The sequence below is a fragment of the Rosa chinensis genome, chromosome 6 (assembly GCF_002994745.2).
Source record: "Rosa chinensis cultivar Old Blush chromosome 6, RchiOBHm-V2, whole genome shotgun sequence".
Lineage (NCBI taxonomy): Eukaryota > Viridiplantae > Streptophyta > Magnoliopsida > Rosales > Rosaceae > Rosa > Rosa chinensis.
In genome coordinates, this window is record NC_037093.1 from 40,892,920 (window position 1) to 40,919,488 (window position 26,569).

Consider the following 26,569-nt stretch of genomic DNA (forward strand, 5'->3'; position numbering starts at 1 on the left):
GGCTCCGGACCTGGAGGACGAGATTGAAGCTTTCTTCCAGTCTGGTTTCAGATGGTTTCGCCTTCGACAACCAAAGATCAAAAATGGAGCCACTGAGTTCGACGTCCAGCACAACACCAGAGGCTTCAGGTTCCGATTCTAAAGAGAGAGAGATGGATAAGAGCTTTTTGGCCTCTCTCTCTCCACCGCTATACCTGCAGCGACTCCGATCGGGTCCTTGATTGGGTCGGGTTTGTTGGTGCTTGACCCAAATCAGTTTCTTTTCCTTTTCTTTTTTTTTTGGTGGTAAAATATGGCAGAAGCCCATAAAGAAAGAAAAAAAGGTTTTATTGGGGCCAATAGACGTCTATTAGGAGGCGATAGATGTCTATTGCCCGGCAATAAATGTTTTAAATTGATGTAATCTCTTCATTTTTTTTTCTTTAATCAAATTTTTATTTGTCTAATTTTAGAAAGATTAGTTTTCATTATGCAAACGAAAGTTCTATTAGGGGGCAATAGATGTCTATTGGGGGGCAATACATGGCTGATAGTCGTCTATTGGGGGCCAATACATGGCTAATCACTACTACAGAAAATGCTTCACACGACACATCTCATACGACGGTAGACTGTTTTCCGTGGTGTGAATCATTTCTCATTATTGAGACGACGGTTGTAAAATTTCCGTCTTCTAATATGAATTCAACCAACGGGTGTTTTTAATGCTGAAATTGTATATTGTTTCAGAAGACGTTTATAAATGGAAGCGTGGTGTGAGTTTAAAATGGTTTTAGGGGTAGCAAGTTTCCCACCACTTAAATTTTCTTAGCATGTAGTGGCGATACAACAGTTAGTTTAAAACCGTGGTATGAATCCATAGATTTGCAAGTGCAACCATGTCCACCGACATTCCCTCCAACATTTCCCGCATTCTCTCCCCCAAAATTCGATTCCCTCTCAGCAGGCAACAAGAGGCGGCAAAACTGAAAATTTTTAAGTGACATTCAGACAACAGATATATGGAAAACCATGGTCTGATGCCTGCATGATAAAATTAATGGCTTATGTGGCTATGTGTCCTAGCGCTGGACAACTACACAATAGCATCTATTCATACCAAACTATTAGAACACTTTAGAAAAGACCAAACTAATGCCCACAGCTATACCCCGACACGGCATTTCTCCACACAGCTGACCCCGACTCTCTCTCTGACTCTCTCGCTCTTCAACTCCACAGCTGACCCCGACTCTCGCTCTTCGACTCCACAGCTGACCCCGACTCTCTCTCTGACTCTCTCGCTCTTCGACTCTCACTCTGGCTCACTCCACAGCTACCCCGACTCACTCCACAATCCTAAACCCTAAATCCACCGCCTGCAAGGTGAAGCCTTCGAAGCCCCAAATCGGAGATTTCTCTTAGAATCCGGTAAGCCCTAAAATTTGGGGTTTCTTGTTTCTCGTCCTCTCGTAATTTTGATTTCACAAATAACACTCTTGATTTCGGGTTCTTTACTTTTGTTTTTAGATTTTGATTAACTGGAGGATTTCGGGTTCTTCAGAAATCACACTTTTGATTTGGGTTTTTTTTTTCGGCTTTTGATTCCCCTTGAAGATTGGAACTTTGAGCCATCACTTGACTGTGTAACTTTGAAGATTTCGGGTTTATACTTTCTGTTTGTCAAGGTGAAGTTGCTTGTAATATGGATTCAGTTCTTTTAATCTGTGGTTATGTAGATTGGGATCTTATTTTGACGTGGATTCACATCGGAGCAGCCTTAGACTTGGATTCACACCGGAGCCCTAAACAATTTCGTCATCTTGAACTTCGATTCACACCTTTGATTCGATTTGTCTCGAACCTGGTAAGTTCTCATCGTCTCATTTACTGTTTTGATTCAATTTTGAATTGGATTTGTCAGCTTTCGCTCTTCTTTACTCATGCCAAAGCTCAAGCTCCTCCTCCAACTCCAGCTCTCTCCGAAGCCTCGACGACTCCGACGACTTTGAAGATGACCTTAATTGATTCGGTAACGCCTCTCTGTTTCTCTTCATTTTCATGTACATAATTTACTTAGATTTTGAGATATTGATCTGAGCTGAGTGATGTATGGGAATTGCAGAGCAAGGTGAAGAGTGATACATCAGCTTTGGAAGCTAGAAATGGAAAAGACATACAGGGAGTGATACATCAGCTTTTCATTATGTAAGTCCTTGCATATAGTTCATATGAAGGGTGTTTTATATGTTATATAATTGGTATAGATGGCATGTTGTCTGCAAAAGCTTGGAGTTTAGATTTCTTTTAACTTTCTTGCCTTGCTGCTACATACAAATACATAATCATAACCTTATTATATAGCTCCTCCTTGTGATTTGCTTAGCTCTACTGCATACATTTTCTGATTTGATTTTATCTGATTTGATTAGATCTTTTTATTGAGTGTGAGAACTGGTAGTGTTGTGTTCTTATAAGTTTCAAAGAGCCAACCCATAATTATGACAAAGAAAGCTGATGTTTTTTGGAATTTTGGGTTACACAACGTGGGAGTGTGCCAATAGCTATCAAGCTTTTTACAGGCATAAACTTGTTAATATCTATCTAAATTTGGTTAAGAAAATGTTCTTTTATTGGATAGTTGATACAGAGGGTCTAAATTTGAGCACAAAGTTAGGATCTCTGTATTGTTGTGGTTTCTGAGTTTCAATTGGATTCTGGTCACTTTAAATTGCTTGGATGTTTTTCCAATAATGTTGAAATCTTCTTGTTTGATATATAGGACGAGATTAAGAACAAGGAAGGTCTTGGTGAACAATGAGGTATGTATCTTCTGATGCAAAATGCATTCCTTAGTTCACCAACGTGCAAAATCCTATGTTAGTATATTTAATTACAAGGAAAAGGTACTGAGTAGCTGTTGTTATCAACTTTTTGTAGAATGAGTATCTTCAAAAGATGAATGCAAATTCTGGCCTATTGTAGTCCAAAGACAAGCTGAAAGAATGAGGTACATGTTTTGATTGTTGTTATTTCTATCTCTGCTACTGGTTTATGTTTCTTTGTAATGCATTGAACTTTAATCTTCTTGTATATACAAATATATATATATATATGCATACTTGTATGAGTATCTTTTGAGCTATAGTCTTATGCGTTCACACTTCTGTGTTCATAGAACTGCTGATTTAATAGCCTTGTGGTCTATATTTTTGATCAGGCAGAAATGTGGTTCAGCAAACTTTGCTTTAAGTTGGATTCTCTTTCTCATTTCCACTTCAGTCCAAAACCTGTTCTTAATCATAAGTTTTATCTATGTTTACGAAAGTTAATTTCTCTCTTTGGTATTTACTTGTTATCTGCTATCTATGGGATTGGTTACTGAGGAAAGGCAGCAATTGCTAATCTCCATCACTTTCATATATTGTGGTCCAGCAAGCCTAAAGCTTCAGGGCTTCATTCTTGTGCACAAAGGCAGCAGCTGCTAATCTCCCCCGCTTCCATAGACTCTAGTTTAGCTAGCCCAAAGCAGCCTATATATATATTTTGTTGGTTTTTTTTAAAAAAAAAACTGAAAAAACTTTCATGGCGTTTTGTAAACGTCATTAAATTTAATTCAATGGCATTTCTGAAACGTCATTGAAAATATTTTAATGACGTTTAATAATGGCATCAAGCTGGGATGTTTCCACTGGATCCTTTCTGGTAGATGTGTGAAGGCTGCCCTTCAGCCATTTCTTTTGGTCACTGACTGTTACTACTTACTTCTGTAACTGGTCCTTGTGTTTTGCTTTTGCTTGTAATTATATTGTTTCTGCCGTCTCTTAAATATAATTATATTGCTCTGTTTATTTCAGCTTTTAAGCAGGGTGGAGTTAGAGCTACTGGTGTGACTTTGGTTATATGGTATGATAGGAGAATATCTGAGCATTTAAGAGACCTTTGTAGCGAAAAGTCACCCTTGATTGATTTACCAAAAGAACATAAACCTGCTCACCTGTAGTTCTAGGTATTCTGTGAACAAATTGAAAAGCCAGGAATTTCTTACTAGTAATAGGTGTTTGGCAAAAGTCACCCTTGATTGATTTACCAATATTGGCCTTGTTTTCCATTAACTTGTTTCTTTAACTGATGGAATACCAAAATGCCAGCAGTACCCGAAGCAATATCTTCACAAAGCGGTATGTATTTTCATCTATATTGCTATGTTAGAACATAACAGTTCTGTGATTATCATTTACCAAAAATGTAGCAGGCAGGTAGTTACATTTCGGGTTTAGTTGCGCACTTGCGCTTAATTATGTAAAAAATTGAATAGTGGAGCATTCATTGACATGTACGTTTTGACTTTTTAGTTCACACTGATGATAATCATAATAATTCTGTTGGGTAAAAATTGATTAGTGTAGTATTCAAGTAGCGCTGCAGTCTGCACTTTTATCAATTATAAGAAGAGCTCCTTAGTTGCTGCTTATTTCTTTCCTTTTCTTTGTTTTCTGTAAGGTAGCTATCTATTTCAGCAAATAATTCTTTGTTCTTTTGGATGGAGTCTGTATAATATATGGTATGTAGTTTGTTTGTGTAATATGCACCTATATATTGTTTCTTTTAGATACAATGCTCTAGAGAGGAGAGAAGCTTGCAAGGGCGGTAAAGAAATAAGCAAGAGAGCTGCCCAATCACAATCAACTGCTAAGGGTACAGCAGCCTTCCAAAGAGCTCATTCCTCTCACAATTCTAGAAGAAATGATGTACCACATTTTGGGAATCAGTTAGTAACATGTCTTTACCTTTTATATTTCTTCCTAAGGATGAAGTCCCAACTAAGCCAAGATTACCATCAAGTCCCTGCCAAAAGCCTGAAATCAGTAATGCCACCACTGATTCCAATTAAAGATGAGCGGGAGAAGCAAGAAAGCATCAATTGTTATATTATTTAGCATGAGAAGAAAAAGAAAACAAGGTGATGAGCTCATGGCCTGTAAAGTATGCTGAAGCTCATGGCCTAGAAGGTCTGAAGTGCAATAGGCTTGAAATTTATGTTTGGGGCTGGCCTGACAATCTTTAAGTACATTTTTGGATGTATTTTGCTATGGGAGTTTATTGGAAATACTCCTTTTGTGCATATAGTATTAGCATTGTCAAATCCATTTGGGTACATTTTTGTGGATTATAACAATATTAGATATATATAGATAAATGACTATTTATTTGGTATTTTGATTCCAGCATTGAATATGAATAATTCTTGTCATTGGACAACAAAATGAAAATATGTCAAGCTGATGAGGTTTATAGGTTAAAATCAGACAAAGTTTTCTATAATTCACACGACGGTTTCTAATGATATCATTGTCTCAAATGTCATGGTACGACGGTTAGAGTTATATGTGTTGTATGAAAGCACATATACACTGAATTAGTCACACCACATTTATGTTGGAAGAACTGTCGTATGTATGCAATTTGCACAACGTCTTAAAAATAAAACTGACTTCTGAACAACAAAGAGACAAGGCTAGAATCCTAAAAACCGTGGTATGAATAGAAGTCACACCACGGCAAATTTCTGTCGACAGCTTGTCGACAGCATGTCGACAGATCTGCCGATCCATCAGACCACGGATTTAGCTACACACCGTCGACCCAATGATCGGTAAACAACGGTTGAAAACCGTCGTGTGACAGCCTTTCATCAGACGACGCCTCGATAGACCACGGAAATGCAAAACGTGAGATGACAGTTTTAAACCGTCGTGTGAAGCTATTTGTGTAGTAGTGAATAGTCGTCTATTGGGGGCAATAGACCTATATTGCCCCTCATAGAGGGTCAATAGATGTCTATTGGAGGCAAAAAACCTTTCCGGTAAAATTTTCAGCAAATTTCGGTGAGCGGCAATCGATGACCGGAATCCGGTAAGAAAGTTGACCGGATTCCCGCGGCCGGTGACCGGGCTCCAACAAAGTCTCATATGGTTTCTCTCTCTTCCATGTTCTCTCTCTCTCTCTCTAAGTAATAAAGGGATGAAGGTAAAATTTTATTAAAAAAAATTAAAAAACAAAAAAAAAATTTAATGAGATATTAGGGAAGACCTTTAGTGAAGACCTAATGAGGTATTATGGAAGACCTCCTTAGAGTGTTTTGAGTAAGAAGGAATAAAAAAAACTTAGTAGGGTTAGTGGGAAAAAAATGGGGTAAATGGACAAAAACCCTAAATTATATTTATTTTGGCTTACTACCCAATTAAGTATTTTTTTAATAGTTTTTTGTTTATTTTTGGGACAATTTTGCCCTCTCTCTTTTTCACTTGCAGAAAGAAGTCATTGGAGACTTCACAGGACTCCGGTGACCAGAGATCGGAATTCAGTGACCGAAGTCCTGCGTCCAGTTTTATTGCCTCCCAATAATACCTAAGAAACTTTCTATTGCCCCCCAATAAAAATATATGGGGTTTTATTAGGGGCTAATAAAAGTCTTCGGTGACTTCTTTGGAGACTTCCGGCAACCTCCAGACCAATGACCGAAGTCCGGCGTTCGGTTTTATTGCCTCCCAATAATTCCAATAAAAATTTATTGGGTTTTATTGGGGGTAATAAAAGTCTTTGTGACCTATAAGATCTCCAACGATCTTTTTGAGGACATCCGGCGACTAGTTACTTGTGATCAGAGTCCACGACTGGTTTTATTGTCCCCCAATAAAAATTTATTAGGTTTTATTGGGGGTAATAAAAGTCTCCGGCGATCTCTTTTAAAAATTCCGGTAGGTTACCGGATTCCAATGTCCGGTTTTATTGCTCCCAAATAATACCCAATAAATTTTTTATTGCCCCCACTAAAAATTTATTGTTTTTTTTTTTTTTTTATAAAAGTCTCCGGCAACCTCTTTGGGAACCTCCGGCCGATGACTGGAGTTCGGCGATTGGATTTTAGGGGCTGACAATCTGAGTCTGGCAACCGGCGACCGGAGTGTTGCGAAGTCTCCAATGACTTTTTAATTATTTGGAGGGCAAACTTGTCTTTTTATCTTTAAATTGGGTAAGTGGACACACCAATCTTTTAGTAAAATAAGTGGACATTTGTTGGGCTCAAATTGGGTAAATGGTCAAGTGCCCATACATAAAAATACACTTTTCTAATATAAGCCTTAATTTTTGTTACTAGGATTTGGATATCAAATTTTTTTTTTGAATAAAATCATATCGATTTGTCATCTAATTGAAGCTAGAATGGTCGTTACATACTCTTCGTCTATCATCTATGGATAGATATGAAGTTATGGTGGTACCACGCGATACATAGAAATAAGTCAACTCATTGAACACTACATGCCTCCCTCTGCCATCTATGGACAGATAAGAAGTTGTGGTGTTACCACGCGATACATAGAAATAGGTTCACTCATTGAATACTCCACGCTCACTTATTAAAAGCAAGCCTATAAACTATGGACCACTATGACATAGTAAATAGGCAAAGTAAAACTTAAATAAAACACAGCCTTAAAAAGACTAGCCCACTCCCTATGAGGGTTAAGATAAGGCCGAAATGCCCTATCCCAACCCCAAAGAGAGCAAGCCAGCCCAATAGCCTAGGCAAGCTTTGCTGCAGCATTGACCCGACGCCCTCAAGACCACATCGAGGGCACCATGCAATTCTTGGAAGTGCCAACATGCTGCACCTCCACTGTAAAGCTGATTTCCAACAAGGACACCTAAACCTGGAAATCCATCACTAAATTTGATCGGAATTAGATTGACGAGGGGAGCCTCGTTTTGAGGGGTTGATCATTCTTGTTCCAACCTTCACCGAAAAACGTCGAGATGTTCCCTAGATCATGTACAGTTGTACGCAGAGGACCACCAAATTCCTTTGTGTTTCCTTGGCAGGGTGCAAATAAGTCTGGTCGGAACATGGCTCGTGGCACTCACCATAGCTTAAAAATCCGCCTCAATCACGAGTGATCCTCATATCGAAGACCATGACTCTTTCGCAAAAAAACAACGAATACTTGAACGATAACTACTTAGGTCGCCATAGATGCCAACGCATGGACTGCACCCAAGAAGTAAAACGACAGTGGTGGTCAGGAGCGGTGAAGCTGATGGGTGGCTAGGATTTAGGGGAGCAGAAGCCATTAGTAATTTTAGACATCACACATGTTGATAAGTCGATGGTGACAATTGCCATGCTTATTCAACCTAAAAAGAGGAAGTAATTTCCAACAAATAACACTTATTAAGGTAAATACCTTATTGAAAAAGATAGAATAAAACAATAAAAAAAATCTGCTAAACAACATATTCACAACCAGCCTTTTTATTACCGTAAGGCAAGTTTAGCTGTTGCTCTGTTACCTGGTTTCCAATTTAGCTAGGTCACCAACTAAGCAAAAATACGAATTACTACTTTCCACGGGCAAATTGAAGGCTGGTCTCCTCTTAACCCAAATCAGAAGACTGACCCAGGTCATGACACAGTAAGACCGGCCTCCAGCATGGCGGAAGACAAAACAACCATGAATAGTAACCTTGATGGTGGTCAAAATGATTCAAAATACCAAATCTTTTAAACTTTATCGAATTTGAAAAGTGAAAACTAATTACAACGAAATGTAGAGAGTGAAGAGTAGATCAGTTTCCATACCTCATGCATTGCAACCTATCACTGGAGCCATAGGAAAACATCAAAAATACATCGGAATGGCCGAAGCTTTCAATTAAGCTTTGATCTCCTCCTACAGTCTACCGGTGTCGGGTTCCACTTCGCGCTATCCATCTAGACCAGTTGCTGCCGATGCTATGCCGGGAATCTGCCAGATGAGGGAGAACCAATTGTAATCGGGTCTGTGTCACAGCTCGGCGGGTTAAAGAAATAGGTCGATGTTGGGTCCTTCCAGACTGATTTTATATTTATATATATCAGATAAGAATTGGTTTACAAAATCTGCATTTTACTTTCTGAGGGGGATGACGAAAGCACAGCCATATAGGGAGATTCGTAAGGTAAATATTTATTAATGTTGCTTTTCATTATTCAAAATTTTGGGAAACAAAATATTTTGCAAAATAAAAGCACCTACAACATACTATTCGAAAAAGTACTAATTCTGTTATTACTTTAGGGAGGTTCTTATTGACGGGTCACTTATAGTAGGGTACTTTTCTTTGGGTTAGGATCCTAGGACACATAATTTTACATAATTTTTTACACTTCTTCTATTGTGTAAATTTTTTTACATAATTTTACACAATCTTTGGTTCATGCTTTACGTCCCCCCCTCCCATTGTATTCAACAATTTCATTAATGAAGGCTTGAGGGCGGCTGCACTTGTTTCTTAATCTTCATCGAAAGATGAAGAAATTTCATGGAGAGATCAATTTCCCTAAGAGACATGATATTGTGTGGACTCCTAGAAATAGGATGATAGGAGCATTTTAATGCGACATTTTGAATGTTATTTTCTCATATTTACTTAGTTATTTTCTTAATTAAATCGAATTTTAATAAAAGTTTCTATTTTTAGGATTTTTTACTAAAGTTTCTATTTTTAGGTACCATGGAGCAAATGGAGCAAAAATGAGCTTAAAAAAGAAAGAGAAGCAAGGAAATGTTCGAAATAGCTAAGGTAAGGCACAAAGGCTGCAAAAATTAGCTGAAACGAAGAAATGAAGTTTTCCTGGTCCAGCCAGGAAATCCTGTTCAAAATAGGAAACTTTGTCAAAGCAAGACTCCTGAGTCAACTAGGAAGCATGGTCGGAAAAATGAAGAAAAATGGTGAAAAGAGAGGAGTCCTGAAGGCACTAGGAGACCACATGGCTTGAAGATGACGCAAGAAAGCTCAAGATTCTTCTAGAATAATTGTGATTTTCGGCAAAAAGGAGGAGACCTAAGTATACTAGGGTTTCTTGGAGGTAAAAGGAGTGAATTTTAAGTGAAATAATTGTTTTTGCCATGAGATATATAAGGGGGTATAAAAAGTGACGTTTTGGGACTAAAAATATGTCCAGATACATTCCTGGAGAATTTCAAGGGATGGCAAAGTGTGTGCAACAAGAAAATGTCCAAAATAAGTCCAGATTCATTGTCTAGATTCATTCCTATTTCCTTGGCCGAAAAATGAAGAGAAAAATCAGATAAATCCTTATAAATTCAGCAAGAATATATTTTTGAAGAATTATGGACTTAATTCACTTAATTTTGGAGGTCTCTGATCGGTTGGATGACACAACAGGGCTGACACGACATTATTTGATTGGTTGAAGCTGTGTGGCATGACCAGATAATTCCTAGGAAATTAAAAGAAGATTCATGAAGCCTTGGTCGTTCCCTATATATAGCACCACTTCACACACCACTTCTCTCATAATTCTACACACCAAAAATTCTCTCCATTATCTAGTCTTCAGAAGCTTTGCGTCTCAACCAAGGAGGAGAAGAAGTCATGCAATACATCAAAATCCTAGCCGCCATCCACCCTTGTATCATCCCTAGAAGATTGCCTGCTTTCAAGGATCTTCAAGTTCTTTGTCTCAAAACTTTGTCATTCATCTTTCACGGTGTATTTCATCCTTTCTTTTGTTTTCCTTTGTTTGATTCGTAGAGTTATGAATTCTAGTTAACATGACATTAAGGGCAAAGTTTAAAGCCCGTTTATATGTATTGAAATAAAGTTGTGATTTCTATGTGTTGATTCCTATGTTGCTTATGTGAGATTGCTTGATTGATTTTGGATTACAGAAAACTTTTGCATGTTTGTGTTCTTTGGTGGCCAACTTAGGATATATATATATATATATATATATATATATATACATATGTGTGTGTGTGTGTGTGCATGTAATTAGAGCTAGATATAGGTAAACAATTCAGCTAATAGTTTTGTGAACCTAAACCATAAGTAGTGAAGGCTTTGGACAAAAGTCGAAATCAATTAAGGAGGATATTGCAAATAGATGAACTTCTTCATACTAGGTTGTGCACTTTGGTTGACATCATTTCTTTGTTCTTCATGCGTTGAATGTGTTCTTGAGTAACTAGCTTTCTAGACTATGATTTCATGTTCAATAGGATTAATTTAGGTGCTTTCACTTAGATTAAACATTCAAGGAAAGTAAAATATGAGAAATAGTTTGCTTATTAACGTTTCACTTGGTCAACTTCTTTCTCATGACATAGAAAATCAACTATAGGAATTGTAATTGGATTTCATTCATATGATTGTGGTTTTGATCTTTGTTCCTTGCGTTTCACCCCTTGTATATGTATTTTACATTTTTATTTTTGTTTCTTTTAATTTTTTATGGGTCTTTCTAAATGTACCCAGCAAATATCTAAATACACCTAACATATTTTTTACACCCATGATATGTATGAGATTTCTAACTGCACCCAAAATATTTTCCTATAATACCCTTTTCTTTTATTAAACCCAGCAATCCTGATCTGATTAATGCTACTGGAAAATTCATTACATTACCTATCACATATATACATGCTACCAGAAATTCATGAACGACAGCAGAATGATAGTTCAAGACTAAGTTTCAAAACTTGCGCTAGGATCTCAATTGTCTAATAATCTCTCTAGGCATAAACTCCATGAGATATCAATACAAGAGCCTAGCTAGCATTAAAAAAGGCCGATGAAAGAGGAACGGGAGAGGATATTAATTGCACCAATGTTTATATACACACTAGCGTCTATGAGGCATCAGTACAAGAGTCTAGCTAGCATTTTATGAAACAATAACCAAATATGTAGATAATTCAAGGGCTTAGTGGGGCGAAAAGAGGCTCAGAAAGAGGAAGACGAGCACAGCTTCCAAGAAATTTACAAACAATTGAGAAAGCAAAAACAAACCTTTCAGAAATTCAAACCCTAAACAAAGAAATTAAACTCCTAAAAGAACTTTGGAAGGAAATTTAAACCAATAAAACTATAAGAGAGATATGTTCAAAGTCTGCGGGTGCAAAAGGGCGAAGGAGACTGAGAAATTCTTGAGTTTGAGACCGGGTATTCATCCGTCATACCAAATCAAGAAGGTGAATATCAACGAAGTTTGGTATTCTTCATCTCAGAAGAACGAGGGAGTTTGCTGGGTGTTTGGTATTCTTTGTCAGGGTGTATGAGTTTTGCTCGGTTTAATTAAAGAAAAGGGTATTATAGAAAAACTTGCTGGGTGTACTTAGAGATTTTATAAATTTGTTGGGTGTAAAAAATTGCTGGGTGTATTTAGATATTTGCTGGGTACATTTAGAAAGACCCTTTTTTATTTATAATCCGAAAATCCCCCCTCTTTACGTTAACTTGTATATATCTTCACTCTTTGTTTTATTTTTGTAAATAATACTTTATATTTATATTAATTCTTTATTTATTTTTGCAATTACAAGTGTACCCTCAATCCCTGGTTTGAACGATCCCTACTTATTCTATACTGACAACTACATTTTGCAGGGTTAAATTGCGCGCTTACTTTTAGCGTATCATAGGACCTTGGAACTCGCAACGCTTTAGATGAAGATAAACTAGATTTCTACGACTAAAAACCCACCTTGGCATCAAAGAATAAAACTTGTTGCAAGAAAGATCGAGGATAGCAAGTGAAGTGAAATTGAAGATAGGTAAATGAGGAATGCTATGAAGTCGACAACCGACCTTCGTAATTCTACCAAAGAGGGGAACATGCCCCCATGAAATTGATCTCTCCATGAAACCCTAAACCAGCCCTTGTTTCAAAAAAAAAAAAAAAATTAAATTCATTCAATGGCTCGAATTAATTTTGTAAATGATGTCAGCATACCAGAAGATGATTGGACAAATGATGTGGCATCAAATTAATTAAAACAAAAAGATTAGATTAAACTTTTCTTTTTAGAGTTAATTACTGTTTACTCCATATACTTATAAGGTTTCATCGTTTCAGTCCCTGACCTTCGAATTTCACCTAAAAGGTCCCTGAACTCTCAATTTCCTCCCATTTCGTCCATGCCGTCAAGCTCCGTCCAAATTGTCCGTTAAATTGCTGACGTGACATTCCTCACGCGCTGAAATGTCTAATTTACCCTCACTTAGTTTTTTTTTTAATTAATTTATTTTCTTCTCTCTCTCTTGTTTGTTTGTTTTTTTTTTTTTTAACCCTCTTCTTCTTCCAGCTCTCTATCCTCCTCTGGGTTTTTTTAATTTATTTATTTTCTTTTTTATCCACTTGCATCAGTGCTGATGGATCTTCAAACCAAACAGAAAAGCAAGCAAAGTTCTAAACAATCTCCACTCAATGCAAAAGCAATCAACTGTCAAGTATCAACTCATCTATAAACTTTTTTTTTCCTATCACAGTGACGGTGTCTACCGAAAAATTCAGAGTCAACCAAGCACAACCTAAATCTGGCAATTACAACTTTGACAGAAAATTGCACTACACCAAATTCATAATACATCTTCCAAGAGTGAAAATGCATAACTTCATCATCCCAAAACCCTAGTCCAATTTCCAAACCTCACATTCTGACCAATACATAAAAATCAGCATGTCAATCTTTCAATAATCAAACTTTCTACCATTTCCTTCGAAACAAAAACCGACTCAAAAATCAAATTCCAGAGCTCAAAAGAGAGGAAAATCACGAAAACCCAGTCACCAAAAACCACTCAGAATTCACAAAATTACATATTACAGCAACGATTACAACAATTCAAGTTCATCTTCTACGAATTTCAACACGCCAAAAACCAATGGCGACGAGATTAACAACATGCATTTGAATTATCAAGTTCCCAATGCTATGATTCTTTCAAATTTTTCAAGAATAGAAACAGTGAGAATTACATAAACCTAATCAATCTGTTCTCACATTTTCTCAGACTGAAGAGAAATTTGAGAGCGACGACTCACCTGGTTGTTGTTGGGTTGGAACATCTTTCTTCTTCTCCTTCCGAGTTGACTCAGTGAGTCAGCTCTCCCTCTCTGACTGGCTCTCTTCCTTCTTCAACTGAAATTTTAGCTATTAAGGGGAGGAGAGAATCTGAAATATCATTTCTTCCAGCTCTCTAAAACTGGGCATCACCATCCTCTTCACGCGCTTCACCCACACAAGTTAGCGCCACAACCACCACCACTACCATGGCCTCATCTCGCCCTCTGCCGCCGAAGCCTCCCTATCTCGACCTCACGATCGTCTCCCCCAAGCACCTGAAGAACATCAACTGGAAGAATGACAACCTCAAGCCCTACGCCGTCTTCTGGGTCGACCCCGACCTCCACCTCGCCACCAAATCCGACGACTCCGGCTCCACCTGATCCGTCTGGAATGAGCGCTTCGCTCTCCCCCTCTCCTTCTCCCTCCACGACTCCTTCCTCACCCTCGAAATCTTCCACTCCAAACCCTTTTCCACTCCCAAACCCTTAGTTGACCCTCTCCACCTCCCCCTCAAAGACCTACACGACCCGAATAAACAGAGGAGGAGAGAGATGGAAGAAGAAGAGGTAAAAAGAAAAAAAAAAAAAAACAAAAAAGAGAGAGAGAAGAAAATAAATAAATTTAAAAAAAATAATAATAATAAAGTGAGGGTAAATTAGACATTTCAGCTCGTGAGGAATGCCACGTCAGCAATTTAATGAACAATTTGGACGAAGTTTGACGGTAGGGACGAAATGGGAAGAAATTGAGAGTTCAGGAACTTTTTAAGTGAAATTCGAAGGTCAGAGACTGAAACGAGGAAACTCTGTAAGCATGGGGAGTAAGCAGTATTTAATCATTTTAAAATATAGCAGGTGTCATTCATTCACTTTCCGCGAGAAACAGAAACGGAGAGGGTTTAGGAGGGTTTATCAGACTCTTCCTCTTCCGCCGATTCGCCGAGCTCTCTCCTTCGGTTGCCCATTCCGCCTATTCTCTCGACGCCCTTCTCGTCGAAGTCCAGGTGGGTCCTCACTCCTCTTAGTTACATGTATGTTAGTTTAGATTGCAGCTTTTTACTATTGAGGAGTGTATGTGGGGTCTAGGTTCTGGTCGCTCAGAATTTGTATGTGGAGAAAGTACCTGGTCACTACCCTTAGATTACTGTTTTCCGTTTCTGAGTTTGCCCTTTTGTGTAGAAATAACTGAAGCATCTGTAATCTCTTTCGAAATTTGATTTATTTTTCATTAAATTTTTGAGCAAGAAATTGATTATAACGCAAAGATGTAATAGATGTAATAGATGAAAAGATGTAATAGATGAAAGTTGGGCATTGGTAAAAGATCAACATTTTGCAAGAACAAGGAAGGTGGGTGTTGATAAAAGATACAACATTTTGCATCAACAAGGAATTTGTTATTATTATTTTCTTTTGGTACAAGGAATTTGTTACTTTTTAAATTATTTTCTGTTCATAATTATCTGTAATTTTAATTGCAATTCAGGGGGAAACAGAATTGTTGACTAAATAGAAAGCCTTAAATAGTAGCTGTAAGAAGTTTCTCTGCCAATCCAGAGAAAAGAGATAGGAAGATGGACAAGGTGAAAATAGAAGAGGTTCAGTCCACTACCAAGAAGCAGCGGATAGCCACTCACACCCACATCAAAGGCCTTGGTCTTGAGGTTTCTCTCTTTCTATTTCTATTTTTTTTGTTCTAGATAGACCGATTAAATCATGAAACGATACTCTTGTCAGTGGCATATTTCAAACTGTCTAAAAAATTCTATCTTTAATTCTTTATCTGCCGTAAAAGTGTTTGCTTTCTTAGGTTTTAAGGTCTGTTTGGTATGCTATGTTTGGTGACGTTCTTCTTAGATTGCCTGTAATATTACGTCTTCATTTTATTTTTTTTATGTTCACTCAATGCAATACTATTTCCTGCTTTACACTAGTACACACTCACACTCCACGTTGGATGCGGGTGTATTTGAAATTAGGGTCATTGCAAGATCAGATTATGTTTTATTGATGGTAGTTAGTAAATGGTTATACTTCTGCCTCCAAAGAAACCTTAAAATAAAGTGGAGAAGTTTATTAGGCTGTCCCTCCATACCCAGTAAAATGATTACCGAAATATTCTGTAGATTACAAATGCAATAGAATAATGGGGGTTTGAATACTTGGGGTTTCCATTGGGTGGGAATTCTAAGGCTGCCTTGGTTGGAACCCTGTGGAAGAGAGATTTGAGAAGAGATTTAAAGGATGGAAGAAAGCATTTTTATCCAGGGCGTTCATTCAAGCATATGGCAGTAGAGCCTTCTTATTATTTGTCTTTATTCTATCCCTGTTAGAGTGGCAAAGAGTTTAGAGAGGATGAAAAAATTTCTCTGTGAGGGAGTTGGAGAAGCCAAGAAGGGCCAGCTAGTTAGGGGATGCAGAATCCAAAAGTAGGGAGAGAGGTGGGAGTTTAATAGCAAGGGAATATTTCTCTGCTGGAGAGTTAGCTTTCGAGATTTTCATTGGAGAGTGATGAAAGTAATTTTGTGTACTGTGAAACTGGCTGGGATGTGAAACTGGTTTTTAAAGGATCAATTAGAATCCCATGGGAGGACACTTCTGCTGAATGAGTTTATCCAAGTGTTTTTAGCGTTTGGTAAAAGGGGAAGAATGAGATTTTGGGATAACTTTTGCACGGGGGACCAACCTATCCATTAATCTTGTCCAAGGCTGTTCAGATTATCAAAATTTCTTAGCAGAATAATAGTATGTATAGCTACACAGCACTTTTCGTCAGAAAGGTGAGGTGAGGTCTGTCATTGTTGGTGTTGCTAGAAAGAATCAGTTTCGTGCGTTCGATAATGAATGAGAGGAGATGGAAGCTACAGTTTACAGGTGCTTTCCCTTGTAAGCATTCTCACAGGTTTTTGATTGATAATAATTCAGATCCAGTTTTCTATCCTGCAACTTTTATCTGGAAAACTAAGGTTCCGCCCACGGTGAGGGTTTTAGGCTTTTGGTGGCTGATGGGAGGATGAAAACTTGCAATTTGATTCCATGGAGGGCAAATTGCTGCTTTTCTCCTCACTTGTCTGTTATGTACAAGATGCTGGGACAAGTTGTTAATAATGTTTTTCTGCATTGTGAAGTTGCTTCTCTTTTATGGCCAAATTTTTGTACTGAGGCTGGGTGAGCTGGGAGAGCCACCTGGAAGTCCTGCTCTTTTATGTTAAGTCCTGCTTTTGGAAAAAGGAAGAGGGACAAATTCTTTGGGGGTTGCAGTCTGTTGGCTATCATTTGGGTGCGTAGATATCATCATCTGCATCCAGCTGTATGTTATGGAACAAGCTTGTACAGTTTGGTTAGGGAATGTAAAGAAATGGAGGGATGTTTCAAAACTACATAGATACACAGGTGAAGGAGCCGTGGAAGAGAGTAATATTCTGGTTAGCTCTTTGGGGATGTGTTTCATTGGCGTTCAAATACTGATTCCTTATGTACCTGCTATTGGAAGGCAGCTAAAGTATAGGGGGTTTTTCTTAATTGGAGGGGGTGATTAGTTGCTTTTGTTATAATTTTCTGATATTTCTGCTGCTGACCTCTTGATCATCAACTGCGTTGTTCTTTTTGTTTATTACAGGTTGTTTCTCTTAAAACAAAAAGGCTGGTTTAATTTCAATAGTGCATAAATCATGAATTTTCTGTTTCTAAGAGGGATCTCAACCTGAATGAGTTACAATCTTTCTGTTCCAGGCCAATGGAAGAGCAGCACCTTGGGCTGCTGGCTTTGTGGGTCAGGGGGAGGCCAGAGAAGCTGCTGGTCTTGTTGTTGATATGATACGGCAGAAGAAGATGGCTGGTAAGGCACTTCTGATGGCTGGACCTCCTGGAACTGGAAAGACAGCACTAGCTCTTGGAATATCCCAGGAGCTTGGCAGTAAGGTAATTCTTACAGTTTTTCTTAGCTATCCATTATTTGATGTTAATTATTAACGCAAGTATTTTTAGGTACTCTGTATTAATGCTTTTATAGTCCTTGAGATAGATGTTTTGTTTTGCTCTGATTTTACATGGTCAATGGTCCTTATTTATAGGTTCCATTCTGCCCGATGGTTGGATCTGAAGTATACTCATCAGAAGTTAAGAAAACTGAGGTTTTAATGGAAAATTTTAGACGAGCTATTGGTCTACGTATCAAGGAAAATAAAGAGGTCTATGAAGGAGAGGCAAGTCTCTAATGATACATTTTGTTTTAGGAATAACTTGATGCGATTTCTAAACTGTAATTTGGTGTGATTATCTTACGTTACTTTGGCTTTTGACTTAGTTGGTTACAGTTCTTGATGCTTTGTTAGTGTCAGTGTAGGTGACAGAACTAACACCAGAAGAGACCGAGAGTGTTACGGGTGGCTACGGTAAAAGCATTAGCCATGTAATCATTGGATTAAAAACTGTCAAAGGAACCAAACAACTGAAGTTGGACCCCACTATTTATGACGCATTGATCAAGGAAAAGGTAAGTTCTCATCGTTAAAATTTTCTTTTGTGTACAAAAGAGGGATAATGTTTTGGGTTTTTGATTTTGTAAACTTGTAATTATTTCAAATTTAATATGAAGCTATTGTCTTTGGGATTTTTGTTCTTTTCATACAATTTTTCTCATACAACATGCAGGTTGCTGTTGGTGATGTCATATACATTGAGGCGAATAGTGGAGCAGTAAAAAGGGTTGGTAGAAGTGATGCTTTTGCCACCGAATTTGATCTGGAAGCAGAAGAGTATGTTCCACTACCAAAAGGAGAGGTTCACAAAAAGAAGGAGATTGTGCAGGTTCGATTCAATCTGAAATGTATTGTTCTTTGTAATGATAGCATAGCAACCTATTTTATTACACTAGTCTTGCAAGGGTTTCTTATTTGATAGCACTTTGACAAGTAAGTTGATCGGTAGATGCTCTCTCTTGCTCTGTCACCCTAGATTGATTGAAAAGGAACATCTGTCATGCTTGCATGATGCAGATGGTTTCCTAATAATATGACTATGTTTACTTAGTTTGATTAATCTAGGAATTGAGTTCTTGAGTCACGCTGAAAAATATACTGATTAAGCACCACCTGTGCAAATTATTTAGGATTTTTGGCCTGATAAGATTGTTAAAATGAACTTTTAACATTCTCTTGGAATAACTTCTGAACTTACTGTATATGGATAGCATTTCATCCTTAATCCACAAATAATATGGTGGCTCTTACCAAGTCTCCCTCATATTCTTCATAATATACATTATGTTCATGCTACACAGTAATATTGCTATATTTAATTTCAGTTTACAGGATTGAATTTTTATTGTTTCATAGTCTTCTCTCTGTTTTTGTTTAGTTCATGTTTACTTATGTATCTCTTTAACAGGATGTAACACTGCATGATCTGGATGCTGCAAATGCACGACCTCAAGGTGGCCAAGACATATTATCTCTAATGGGTCAGATGATGAAACCAAGGAAAACAGAAATTACTGACAAGTTGCGACAGGAAATAAATAAGGTACAGCTTTCTAAATGTGCAGGAGTGTCCACCAAGTTCAGTGTCTTTGTGTGGTAGCTTAAGATAAGGTTTACTGGAGAGAAATGTTCCGTGCAAGATTCTGCAATAAATTTGGAAAAGGCTGTTCTCAAACTCTATGATGTCTGCTAATGAAAGTATTTCTAAGACTTTGACATACTTCCACTTCAAACCAACTACAGCTTTATTCCATCTAATTAATCCCATAGTCAGTCATAAAGCTTTGAGAATCATGTGCTTTCTCTTCTTTACCCATTCCTTTTCATGCTCCAGTTAGCCTCTTCAAATATCCACAATGAATTAAGATACCAAGTATATTGTAATTCAATACAAGTTCTTTCTCAATGATGTGTTAAAAACTTAGAAGTATTTCTCAAGCATATGATGGTTCGCTTGCCATGCTGCTTTGTGTTTAGGGATTTATCCCTCCATTTGGGGTTAATATTCCCCTCAAATAATATTTTGATTAGCTTTAAAATGAAGGAAGAAGGTATGGGTTTCATTTACAGGAAAGTATGATTGATGGCAGGTTGTTAACCGGTATATTGATGAAGGTGTAGCGGAGCTTGTACCTGGGGTTCTGTTCATTGATGAGGTTCTTTTTTTTTTTTTCCAAATCCTTTACAACTATTACATGTTAAAATTACTGACAATTTTAAAACTTGATCAACAGGTACATATGCTGGATATGGAGTGCTTTTCGTACTTGAACCGTGCTTTAGAGAGCTCGTTGTCTCCAATAGTAATATTTGCCACAAACAGAGGAATTTGCAATGTAAGGTATGAAAGTTCAGTTGTCTCATATTAATTAACTTGCAATGTGAGGAATTTCCCTTAATTAACTTGTCTCATATTACCTTTTATGTTCAAGGAAAAGCATATACCAAGGCCATGCCTGTGTTTGAATGCTACAGGCATTGCCTAGATCTCTCAGTATGCTCACTGTTATGGCTTACTTTCTGAACATTGGTCTGTTGCTCTGCAGAGGGACTGATATGGCTAGTCCTCACGGAATACCTGTTGACTTGTTGGATCGGTTGGTGATTATCCGAACTCAGACGTATGGTCCTGAAGAGATGATAAAGGTGGATACAGTTTATTTGCTCCTGTCTTTCTTTTTCTTTCTACACTTACAATTTTTTAAATTTATTTTATTTGGTGTCAAATAATAACTCACTACTTGTTTGAGCCAGATTTTAGCAACCCGTGCACAGGTGGAGGAACTAGTTATAGAGGAGGAGAGTTTGGCTTACCTGGGAGAGATAGGCCAAAAATCATCTTTAAGGTCTGGCATGATTGTTGGATTTGTAACTCTTGAGTTCTTTTCCTCTAAAGGATGCTTACAATATTATATTTTCCTCTAAAGGATGCTTACAATATTATATTTTCCTCAGGCATGCTGTTCAGCTCTTGTCACCTGCGAGCATTGTGGCAAAAATGAATGGCAGAGACAACATCTGCAAGGTAGCTATAACTTTGACAATAATAGGTATGCTTGCAGCGTAACTGTTCATAACAAACTAAGGTGATAATTTGTTTGTTTAATAGGCGGATCTAGAAGAAGTGGATACACTATATCTGGATGCAAAGTCTTCAGCAAAGGTTCTCCAAGAGCAGCAGGAAAAATACATTTCGTAATCAGCACTAGCTGAGCAATGTGTCCGGGTCCCTTCATTGGAGTAGTTTTAGTCGTTGGTATTCCCATTTCCATCCAAACCTAATGTAAATGGTTTCACTTATTGACAATTATGGAATGGATCAATCCAACTACCAAGTGATAGAGTGGGGGGGCTAATGTATGTGAATTTTTAATCTGGATGATAAATTTTTCACAAATTTTAAAATGTGATAATGCTCTATTCGCATCGACTATTTGGTTTTCTGCTGTGCTGGAGACAATTTTCTCTCTAGCCTCACATAAATGAGTAGAGTCAGGAAACACATTCGACCAAAACCAAAGCCTAGTGGCTGGATTTTCGGGGTTACAGCTTTCTTTCTGTTGGCCAGAGCAATAGCTGAAAGCAAGAATCAATAGCAAATACATTAATGCTTGTAGGAATGACATTGATGTTCAGTCAAGCATTGAAAAAATTCTGCTTGAATACTGTTGGTCATAGTTGCCCTGTCGTTGATCTCCCAGTCAAATAGTGTGTTAAAAAAGTCGATCGAACGACCAAACACTTCAAAATGCAGTGCTCGCACAACAGTTCAACATCCAAGTTTATTGTAGTTCACCTCTATCTCCTGATCAAGCGAGATTTTTTTCCGATTTACGACAGTCCTGTTCAGACTAAAGGAAACTATCACATTGACAGTGGAAAAAAACCACTTTCATTGAGGGCAGAGGAGTGTCCACGAGTAGGTATGAAGCGTCCACATGCGGAATGTTCTTGCTTGCTTGTTGGAGTAAGACACTAAATCTCATGCCCAAAATCTATAATAACAAAGATTTATTTGGTACAAGGTTGGAGCACGTACACCATTCTACAATCTGGGAGCAATACGAGGAGCGTCCCATTCTGCCACAATGTGGTCACGCCTTATCTCCTTTAGCGAGCAGCAACCACTTAATGCCATTGTTAGCTCAAGCTCATCACGGAGCATTTGAAGTACTTTCCTTACACCAGCCTCACCGGCAGCAGCTAATGAGAACACCACTGGTCTACCAATCTGAAATGGAAATATAAATAACTGAATCGATACTAGCTTGCATAAGCGAAGGATGAGGGGATCTTTGAGCAACTAACTCTTGATTATGTGTCAGAATAGCAATAGCAGCATAACTATAACTATAAAAGAGACTTCTGCGGTGCAGTTCATGTTCTTTAAAACAAGGGACAGCTAGACTAAAATTTCTAGTTAAGCTCATTATGTGGAAATGTTATGTTATTGTACTGCTTTTACGTTAAATCTAAAAAATGATCCAAAACAGGTCAACTATCAGTTGCAATGTCTTTATATTTCTCTAAGTGCTTTACTTACAAACACACCCGATGCTCCAAGAGCCAAAGCTTTAAAAACATCTGTTCCTCGCCTCACTCCACTATCCAGAAAAACAGGAATTTGACCCTCTGCAGCTTTGACGACCTGTATAGTAAAGCCATTTCCATCAGTATAATGTATTACTACAAGTGTTCCCAAATCCTAACATAGGGTTTAACAGAAAATCAAACTAAGGGAAATACTAAACACTTGTAATGACTGGAACTTCAGGAATGCAAAGAATTGATAAAGGAACTCCTGCCCTTTCATATGTCAATAAAAAAAATTACGGGACATTCATAAGAAATAAATAAATCAATAAAAATCAGAAAGATAAATGAAGCATATATGTACCTCTTCCAAAGCCATAATAGTTGCAGGGACATAATCTAGTTGCCGAGCTCCATGATTGGATACAATTATTCCTGCAGCTCCAGCTTGTATGCATAACCTTGCTGCATTAATTTTAGCACATACATGACAAGTTTGTAACAAGGTATTAGCAATCAAGCACAGAAGTAAGTTTTGGATCGGAGGTTGAGGTTAGCAATGTTTTTACTTACTATCCTCGGCAGTAATTACACCCTTTATCAGAATTGGTAATGTAGTGATAGTCTGAAGCCATTTCACATCCTGTGTACCCATGTGACCCATAAAATATTACAAATTGTTACTTCAGATTGCTACTTCAAATTATCAAATTTTGAAGGAATCATGTTACCTTCCAGCTGAGAGAGCGGTCAATTAGTCCAGCAACATATGATGCTAATCCAGAATCATTGGTCTGCAATTTCATTTACACAATGCTGAATAACTAAGCTAAAATGAAAAGTAACTGCAGATATTTTTATTTGGTCTGATATCAGAAGTAAATGGGTCCAACCTCATCAATCTTTCCAAGATCCAAATTTTCGAAGTTTTTAAATGTCAAACTTGGTGACATGGTAAACCTGTGAAGAACCATTAGACAGCTTTAGGACCTCATTACGTAAAATGAAGTTAAAGAAGATATATCAAACCTTAAAATGATATTTGATTCCATATGGAACATAGAAGCAGTATCATGTACCAAAAGAGCCACATAGTAACAGTAGATATCACATGAAATTCTTTATCTCCACATGATATTCTTAAATTACCGCTCACCTGTTCTTGATATCAGCCTCCCTGCGTCCGAGCCTCGGAGTGTCAGCAGTGAGGACTATTGCCTTGTAACCAGCCCTCTCAGCCCTTCTGACAAGCTGTGTAACCAGATTCCTGTCTTTCAACACCTGAACAATAAGCACAGTATTCATTGGTAAGGCTGATAATAAAAGACAAAAGACAACCATGAAAGCAATCATTTAATAAAATCATTTCAAACTTGAAATGAAAATCCTGGTAGGAACTCCATACAAAATGCTTCAAAAGTAGTCTCGATTCATAAGAAGCACCATTCCACTTGATTGGAAGTCCAGAAACTCAAACTTCATAGTCTATAAAATAATTTTAGTTCATTCATTTGTGATAAGAAAAAATAGCTTTCTAAGGATCTTATGTGAATATAATTATTCCCAAATTCCCAGGATAATTATGCAAGCACTAGAGCTCAAGGTGTTATGTTACAGCAGGGGAATTAATAAGTGAATTTTGGCAAAAACACACATGACAAGAACAAAAGTAAAGTTGCAGAAATTGGTCAGGCATGAACTTTACTCACATAGAGTTGGAACAAGCGAATACCAGGTCCTGTTGAGGCAACTTCTTCAATGCTGGAATTAGCCATAGTGGGCAGTGTCTATAACAAGTTTAAGAATCAGTATCGCATTTAGTTGGATTTTAGTAAGCTAGACATTTAGAGCATTACATATACAACTTCAATGACAAGCCTCAGAACAAGGTTGTCCCCTATAGAGTATTGCACTTTAAAGCCACAAAGTGATAAAGAAAAAAAAACAACATTCAATTGTAGAATAAAAAAATGGGGATGAGTCAAACCATAATTGTGCCAGCTGCAGATGCTGCTCTTGCGGTTGCACACTCTCCTGAATCAGAATTACAGATTTAAATTCAGCTAGCTTTGTCTTACAAACAAAACTACACAAATAGAAGCTTTAGAAGAGTACTGCATCGATTCAACCATATCAAGATACTGAATATGACTTGAAGGGTTTTCTAAGTCAAAAATTTTCATGCAACTTATTTTATAAACAAGTATGTCACAGAAAAACAAAGTAAAACTCTCTTTCCAAAGGGGATTATACCTTCAGGGTGAGCCATCTTCTGCATGCCTGTAGGAGCAATCATGATGGGCATTGAAACTTTGAAGCCCAAAATAGTTGTGCTCAAGTCTATTGTGCTTACATCAATAAGAATTTGAGGTCGAAACCTATTTCATTTGAGTACAAAATATACATCATATCATTTGAGGAAAGAGCTTCAATTGAAACACTCTCTCTGAGCAACTGCACGTCAAATACCATGAGTAGAACTTACAAAATCCTGGAAAATGCAAGTAGATTCTCCTTAAGAGTCCACTGGTCCTCCGCACCTGATGCATAGTAGTCGTAAAGCATCTTCGGCAAATTCTTCTTTGCAATTGCTTCATACTCAGAAACATTGGTTATTTGATCCATCTCTCCAACAGTTTGTTCAACTATGCTATCCCCAGGATCCCTTCAATCTTATCCCTTGAATCCTTAGATATTCTTTCAAATGTAGAGATTTACATAAGTGACAGGAGAATCCTAATCTGTATGTGCATAACGAGATGAAAGGTAATATTTTTCAACGCAAATATTATTGATCAGAGTATTATAATCCACTTCCAACTATTACAAGTGATCCCTAACAAGTTCAGGAGTTTACAATTTGGCAACTTTAACCAGAAACATAAAGAAAAACCAGACAGTTTCTTAGCTTTTCTACAAAGCAAGCTAAAAGTTTTCCACAGCACAAGGGATCATGTTTATCTACTTTTCTTTTTTGATATTGGTATAAAGTTCTCTCTGATCCAAATGAAACATATTAATGAACTGAACAGAGTTGTCATAAGTCAGAGAAGCCTACCCTCTTGAAGTCTTGAACAAGTGAGGAACGGTGATGATGGGTCAATGAGACGCACTCGAGCACTGCCCGGCTAACTGAATCTGAGTACATTCACGGGTCAATGGGTATTATTGATTATTCCTATTCAAGGCACTGCTTGAGTCTGCTCTGTTCCTGATGAAACACACACTTCCAAAGACGTGGGCCACATTCGTGGAGAAAAGTCTAGGACTGTAAATAAATAATGAGACTATCTTAAAAATAAATAAATTAGAGACAACTGCAAAACGTATTAAGCGTCATTTTGTTTTAATACTTGCACGATGCACTTAGAGCAAGTTCACCCGTTGGGTCATCAGATCATCAACTATTCACTTCTTTTTAGTATTAATTTAATCCTCTAGGTCACGAGTACAGTGTATTTCGTGCTCTGGGTCATCCTGTACAGTGTTCTGGGTCACCATGGTGACCTGCACAATATATTTCGTGCCCTCGGTCACGGGCACAGTGTATTTCGTGACCCAGATAATGAAAATATACACTGAAAAACAGTGAATAGTAGGTGACCCGGTGACCCAACAGGTGAACTTGCTCTTATGAACAACTTGTACTTTATTACAAGACTGATTTAATTAGTTCGAGCACGACTTGTTTTCAACAGCTTTATTTTGAGTGAAGGATCTCGTGATAGGAAATAAATTTTGCTTATATTATTATTGTTAAGAGAGTATATTTGTTTATCTAATTTGTTGCGAGTTTAAGGTTGAAGCTCAAAATTGAGGCTCGGGACTCGAACAAGAGCCTGGCAAAAAAGTGACCAGAGGCCTAGTTTGAAGTTTGAACAGATTAAGGAATTTGATCTATTTTCTTAACTTAGGTTGAACGCTTTAGTGCTTGCCTTGGTTTGGCTTGTTTATACTCCTATAATTGACACCCCCCCCATGTAAGAATTTTTGCCCAATGATAATATGATGCAAGCATCGCTAAAAAAAATGGTGCAAGATGTTTGGCGGCAAATCAACTGGCTTCATTGGAGATTGCTTTTTAAATTCACAGAAAACCGATTTTGCACTATCAAAAGTATTTTTGGTATCATTTGGCAAAAACAGTTAATTCTTT

The 26,569-nt window shown here is 37.6% G+C and overlaps 2 protein-coding genes and 2 long non-coding RNA genes across 11 annotated transcripts in view; 2 read left to right on the top strand and 2 right to left on the bottom strand.

Moving 5' to 3' along the window:
• The first annotated feature begins 569 nt into the window (after positions 1-569).
• On the top strand, positions 570-3,890 carry LOC112170169. Of its 2 annotated transcripts, none has more exons than XR_005802034.1 (6): positions 570-1,410; positions 1,719-1,846; positions 1,932-2,011; positions 2,105-2,187; positions 2,762-2,801; positions 2,920-3,890. It is a non-coding gene; the product is annotated as an uncharacterized LOC112170169 (long non-coding RNA). The 2 variants fall into 2 exon arrangements; XR_002925024.2 differs by having other exon boundaries at positions 1,956-2,011.
• Positions 3,891-7,272: 3,382 nt separating this feature from the next.
• On the bottom strand, positions 7,273-8,898 carry LOC121050209. Its single transcript, XR_005802365.1, has 2 exons — positions 8,624-8,898; positions 7,273-8,032 (listed from the first exon to the last, which is right to left on the bottom strand). It is a non-coding gene; the product is annotated as an uncharacterized LOC121050209 (long non-coding RNA).
• A 5,867-nt stretch (positions 8,899-14,765) lies between these two features.
• On the top strand, positions 14,766-21,310 carry LOC112174853 (ruvB-like protein 1). 2 transcript variants are annotated; one of them, XM_040507624.1, is made up of 13 exons: positions 14,766-14,904; positions 15,387-15,564; positions 17,633-17,821; positions 17,974-18,105; positions 18,246-18,395; positions 18,554-18,709; positions 19,289-19,423; positions 19,971-20,036; positions 20,115-20,221; positions 20,427-20,526; positions 20,635-20,735; positions 20,777-20,905; positions 20,990-21,310. In XM_040507624.1, exons 2-12 carry the CDS (start codon positions 15,475-15,477, stop codon positions 20,880-20,882), a joined length of 1,332 nt encoding a protein of 443 aa, XP_040363558.1. In that variant the 5' UTR covers positions 14,766-14,904; positions 15,387-15,474; the 3' UTR covers positions 20,883-20,905; positions 20,990-21,310. The 2 variants fall into 2 exon arrangements, with proteins under 2 accessions (XP_040363558.1, XP_024168443.1); XM_024312675.2 differs by having other exon boundaries at positions 20,635-20,726; positions 20,836-20,905.
• Positions 21,311-21,453: 143 nt separating this feature from the next.
• LOC112174854 ((S)-2-hydroxy-acid oxidase GLO1) overlaps positions 21,454-26,569 on the bottom strand; it is a 58,002-nt gene continuing 52,886 nt past the window's right edge. The window contains exons 1-12 of one of the 6 annotated variants that reach the window (XM_040507626.1): positions 25,472-25,664; positions 24,899-25,090; positions 24,667-24,791; positions 24,401-24,447; positions 24,123-24,200; positions 23,570-23,694; positions 23,307-23,373; positions 23,145-23,207; positions 22,987-23,056; positions 22,778-22,878; positions 22,424-22,528; positions 21,454-22,111 (exon numbers count right to left, since the gene is read on the bottom strand). In XM_040507626.1, coding sequence (XP_040363560.1) covers positions 21,926-22,111; positions 22,424-22,528; positions 22,778-22,878; positions 22,987-23,056; positions 23,145-23,207; positions 23,307-23,373; positions 23,570-23,694; positions 24,123-24,200; positions 24,401-24,447; positions 24,667-24,791; positions 24,899-25,038 — 1,107 coding nt within the window. In that variant the 5' untranslated portion in view covers positions 25,039-25,090; positions 25,472-25,664 and the 3' untranslated portion in view covers positions 21,454-21,925. Of the gene's footprint in view, positions 22,112-22,423; positions 22,529-22,777; positions 22,879-22,986; positions 23,057-23,144; positions 23,208-23,306; positions 23,374-23,569; positions 23,695-24,122; positions 24,201-24,400; positions 24,448-24,666; positions 24,792-24,894; positions 25,155-25,471; positions 25,666-26,569 lie in introns of those variants that run through there. The other 5 variants (XM_024312680.2, XM_040507627.1, XM_040507629.1 and 2 more) reach the window with 5 other exon arrangements.

What these genes read in the sequence shown, in the direction of transcription:
- LOC112174853 (XM_024312675.2), top strand. Translation starts at nt 15,475, where the DNA reads ATGGACAAGGTGAAAATAGAAGAGGTTCAGTCCACTACCAAGAAGCAG. An exon ending in TCAAAGGCCTTGGTCTTGAG is followed by an intron (nt 15,565 to 17,632) that starts GTTTCTCTCTTT and finishes TTTCTGTTCCAG; the next exon opens with GCCAATGGAAGAGCAGCACC. An exon ending in CCCAGGAGCTTGGCAGTAAG is followed by an intron (nt 17,822 to 17,973) that starts GTAATTCTTACA and finishes CCTTATTTATAG; the next exon opens with GTTCCATTCTGCCCGATGGT.